We start from the raw sequence: 5026 nt of genomic DNA, 5'->3' as shown, positions 1-5026 counted from the left end.
AAAATTCAGTTACAATATTAGATAATAAATATTTAAGCCAAACCACCACCTCCCCTCCGCCCCCCAAAAAATCCAAGGCGGTATGGAAATCTTTCGATTGAAAATAGACCAAAAACATTCAGTAAAAACGTCATAAACTATAAAACCTCTCATGTTGAGGTTATATCTCTTCGGTGGAGAATAGATTTCACTAATTTGTTCTGATAATTTATAAAGCACACCTTGGTACTGATAGTCCATTTATTTGCATTAATGAAATAACACAAATTGCTCTGAGTATATTTAACTCCAGTCATGATTTATTTAATTAAATCATTCTGCAACTTGAGTTTTCATATCGAACACCCAAAACATACTAGTGTCTAAATAAATAAAAAATAAAATAAAACCCCTAAATAGACCTACGTAACATAAAGTAACAGAATCACCTTCACTTCTTAGAGAGAAAAATATTTATGGTTCTCTGAAGTGACATTTAAAGATCAGTTTGGAACAAAATTTGCTCATATTAAGAGGCAAAAACGTCTTTTGTACAATTAAAACAGATTTTTTTTGTGAGCAACCGCGATTTCTTATACTATAAAAAATTGCTGAAAAAGTCTAAGGTTTATTTAGTTTCTCTGTATTTTTTTGTATTCGGGAAGAGGCGGGAGGAAGAAAACACGTTGTTGTAATTTATTTTCCTGGATTTTTTTAATTGTCTAAAGCCAGCATAATATTTAGCATTCTCCCTAGCCGATGGCATTTTCAGGGTCTGGCTGCTGGGCATTTCAGGTTTCATCCCCCCCTCGTTCATAGCTGTAGCTATGCTGCTGGCAATAATTCAGTGCTTTCTACTAACAATATTTAGCTTCGGGTAAAATTATACTGGGATACCAAGAGCAGGTCACACATTTTGGAGGAATTTTTCCGAGTTTCTTTATTTCATCAGGTCAAATGTAACTTAACCGGCGACCTTTCACCGTTGGGACGGGTCACATATTACACGTAGTGAGAGGGGTGGTTGGTTTGTCAACATACATCCAAATCCTTACTAAATAATAATAATTAACAACAATAAAACTTGGTTTTAAATCTGAGCATCAAAGTTCAAAAGCTCTTCTGTAAAAATATCCTCAGCGGGTATAATACAAGTCTTTTTTCTCGAGCTGATTGTTACCGCTGCTTTTCTTTCCCTGTCACCTAAATGGCAATAACTGTTCTCAGCTAACATTGCTGTATGCCTCATCGACCTTGAGTTACAATTCAATTTACTTTCAATCAAATAATAATGAAATTGCACTTAAGGGGCACCCTTATAAAATTAATTCTACCAGATAAGTTGCACTTCAAACGCTTTATTGTTCGCTTTCAATTGGTTTATAAGATAGAGACACCAACCAACTGGGTTTTTGTATTTTTTAACTAGCCTAAAAAAAAAAAATCGGAGACTTTACGGTGGTAAACACTAACTCTTGTCAATCTGCTGCGTCAGCTTTTAATTCGGTTACTGGTACATTACACCAGAGCCGAAGTCAGACGCGCAGGAGGGAAGCCCGCACCTGTACTGGGCAGTGGCCTCAGATATCCTAAAGCAACAAGGGTTTTTCTGTGGGTTTGTTTTAGTTCTTTCTCCCCTTCCCTTCCCCCGTCCCCCGGCCCCTACACGGGCGAGACTTCGGATCCGCCTTTCAGCCCCACCGAAGAAGTCCACGCCGGCTCGCACACGGTCTGCCGCAGCGTTGGCAACTCGGCGTTAGAGACCTGGTTGCAATTCAAGTCTTTAGAAAAAGGAATCGTCATAATACTTAATAATGGATCATATAAAATAAACTCAACCACGACAACGAGAGCGGAGGAAGGCGCTCGGCTCTTCCCCTCCAGGGGCGGCCTCGCAGGGAAGAAAGCCGCAGGCGCCAGCACGGTTGGGGTGGGTGGCGGCGGGGGGTGCTCCTAGCCCGCTCCCCAGGCAGTCCCAGGCCGCCCCCCACCCCCCCGCCGCGTTACCACGTCCTGCTGTACAGCAGGTTGGGGTTGACAAGGCCGCTGCTGTAATCGACGTTGGCCGTGTCCATCTGGGCCATGCCGCCGACCTGGCTGTGGAGGGAGGGGGGGCTGGGCGACATCTCCTCCAGCTCCGGGGCCTGGCTCAGCGAGCTGACCGGCTGGCTCTGGTGCTGGTGCGCGGCGCTGCTGGACGCCGGGAGCCCGCCGCTGGAGGCGCCCTGGGGCGCCGGCTGGTTGGGCGCAGCCGGGGTGCTGCTGAGGTTGCCCGGGCAGGGTTTCCCGTCCTTCACCAGCACCGGCACGGCCACCCGCCGCGGGGAGGGCTGCTGCTGCTGGCACAGGCTGGGCTCCTGCTGGAGCTGCTGCGTGGCCTTGTCCTTCGCCTGCCGCTTCATCTTGTAGCGGTGGTTCTGGAACCAGATCTTCACCTGCGTCGGGGTGAGGTGGATCATGCTGGCCAGGTGCTCCCGCTCCGGCGCCGACAGGTACTTCTGCTGCTTGAAGCGCCTCTCCAGCTCGTAGACCTGCGCCTGGGAGAAGAGCACCCGCCGCTTCCGCCGGGGCGCCGCGTGGAGAGGGGCCATGGTCTTGGCCGCCTCAGCGATGCCGCTCAGGGTGCCCATGCCAGCCATGTTCATCCCGGCCGAGGGGCCCATGAACCTGGAGACTGAGCAGAAGGGAGGCTGAGAGCTAGGCCGGCCCGACGGGAGCAGCAAGCCCCGGCGCTGCCTCTGGCTCTGGCTCTGCTGGGGCGGAATGCAGCGCACGGGCCTGGGGCAGGGCTCGGGGGTGGCGGGAGGACCTGCCCCCAGCCACCGGGTCTGAAACCTCGGCTGGCTCGTAAGGGCGTGGGGTGCCGCAGGGCAAGGGAAACAGCTTATCTGATCCGCATGCAGCGCGTCTGTCTGTCCCACAGACCCCTGTCTGTCTAGCCCCTTCCACCTCTAGTGATCTAAACATCTAGCCTCATCCACCCCATCTATCCGTCCCTATATCTATCCATCCATCCATCCATCCCCACACACACTCCATCCACCCCATCTATCCGTCCCTATATCTATCCATCCATCCATCCATCCATCCATCCCCACACACACTCCATCCACCCCATCTATCCGTCCCTATATCTATCTATCCATCCATCCCCACACACAGTCCATCCACCCCACCTATCCATCCCTATATCTATCCATCCATCCATCCCCACACACTCCATCCACCCATCTATCCGTCCCTATATCTATCCATCCATCCATCCCCACACACACTCCATCCACCCCATCTATCCATCCCTATATCTATCCATCCATCCATCCCCACACACACTCCATCCACCCCATCTATCCGTCCCTATATCTATCCATCCACCCATCCATCCATCCCCACACACACTCCATCCACCCCATCTATCCGTCCCTATATCCATCCATCCATCCATCCATCCATCCATCCCCACACACAGTCCATCCATCCCATCTATCCGTCCCTATATCTATCCATCCATCCATCCCCCCACACACTCTATCTATCTATCTAGCCCCGTTTCTCTAGTCAATACCGACCGCGCCTGATTTGGGGTAAGGACCTGTGGCTTCCCCAAGCCAAGAAAGTCTCAGCCTGGGGGCTGTGGGGTACCCAGAGCCTCCAGCCTTCTGCCCTTCCTCCCTCCCTTCTTCCCTCCCGGCAAAGCCCCCCCCAGCCCGGCGTCCCCGGCTCCCCCCTGCGCCCCACTTACTTGTGGAGTACCTGGGGTCCGGGTTGGCCCCGTACCAGCCGCTGGCGGCGGCGGCCGCGCTGTTCCGCATGCTGTCGGGGTAGGCGGGCAGCTCGCCCATGTTGCCGAGCCCCCCGTTGCAGTAGCCCCCCACGGCGCTGTGGGGGAACTGGGAGACGCCGTGCGGCATGTGGTAGGCGCCGGCCGCCGCCCCGTTGTGGCCGCCGATGGCGTGTTGCTGCATGGCCGGGGCAGCTTGCGCGCCCTGCGCCTGGCGATAAGCCCCCAGCGGGGAGCCCAGGTGCCCGGCGCCCTCCAGCGCCCCGAACTTCTTGTAGCTCTCCTCCATGGGGCTCAGGATGTCGGTGACGGAGAAGGGCGTCGTGTGCTTGGGGCTCAGCGACATGGCTCGGCCGCCGGGCAGCGGGGGAGCTCGGGGGGGCTCAGCCCGGGGCGGCTGCCGGCTCCCCTCCGGCCGGCTGGCTGCGCCAAGAGAGGGGGGCTCCGGAGCGCGCCGAGCGCTCGCCGCGCAGGAGGAAGGAGGAGGGAGGCGAGCCCTGAGCTCTCTTATCTCGGGTTTATTTTAGTCCGGCGCCAGGTTTACGACAGACACTGGGGGGCGGAGCGACAGCCCCAAGGAGCCAACAACCGGCCGTGCCCAGGGGCGGAAATCCAGTTCACTCCCCACTGCGCCCAGCGCCTTGCGCCCCGCTCCGGCCCCTGCGCGCCCGGCCAGGTCCCCGCGCAGCGCTGGGCTCCGGCGGGGCGGTCCGAGGGCGAGTGGGAACCCCCAGCCCGCTGCCTCCCCCGCCCCGGGAAAGAGCCCGTGGGCTGGTCCCACCCCCCAGTCTCCCTCGCACAAGCACCAAAGGGAGCTTAGGAGACGAGGTTACGAGGACTCACCTCTGCCATTGTAGAGGCGCCTAATTTATGCGTCCTTGGGGCTCTTAAGCAGCGTTTGGTGGCAGCGGCGGGGCACTTCCAAATTAGCTCAAAGTATCAAAACCCAGAGGCGAGCGAGACTAACCCCCACCCCGAGACCCTCTCCTGTAAGTATCTGCTTGCACTGGGGAGGGGGGCGCATTTCTGCCTAGGGGCCCCGGCTGCCTACTTTCCCGGTCTGCGGGGGCCAGGGCGCGCTGTGGCGAAGGCTCCGTTTCACTTCTACGCCGCCAGGCGTTATAGCGGCGATCCGGCCTCCCGCGAGGCGTGTAAACCCCACCCTCTCCTCTCTCCCCCGGCTTCCCCGACCAGCGGCTCTCACCCACGGGACTAAAGCGTTTTGGTTTCGTTGAAGCCGTAAGAAAAGAAACACCCGGAAAGTCA

General features: G+C 55.7%; 1 protein-coding gene across 1 annotated transcript; it reads right to left on the bottom strand.

The window, feature by feature from the left end:
- Nucleotides 1–520: 520 nt before the first annotated feature.
- Nucleotides 521–4310, bottom strand: NKX2-4 (NK2 homeobox 4). The gene is made up of 2 exons (XM_039531719.1): nucleotides 3722–4310; nucleotides 521–2653 (listed from the first exon to the last, which is right to left on the bottom strand). The coding sequence occupies exons 1-2, from the start codon at nucleotides 4104–4106 to the stop codon at nucleotides 1983–1985; spliced, it is 1056 nt and encodes a 351-aa protein (XP_039387653.1). The 5' UTR covers nucleotides 4107–4310; the 3' UTR covers nucleotides 521–1982.
- Nucleotides 4311–5026: the final 716 nt, after the last annotated feature.

The sequence above is a fragment of the Mauremys reevesii genome, linkage group 3, assembly GCF_016161935.1.
Source record: "Mauremys reevesii isolate NIE-2019 linkage group 3, ASM1616193v1, whole genome shotgun sequence".
Taxonomy (NCBI): Eukaryota; Metazoa; Chordata; order Testudines; family Geoemydidae; genus Mauremys; species Mauremys reevesii.
The sequence above is the reverse complement of the archived record's forward strand: the minus strand, read 5'-3'. Positions and strand labels throughout refer to the sequence as shown.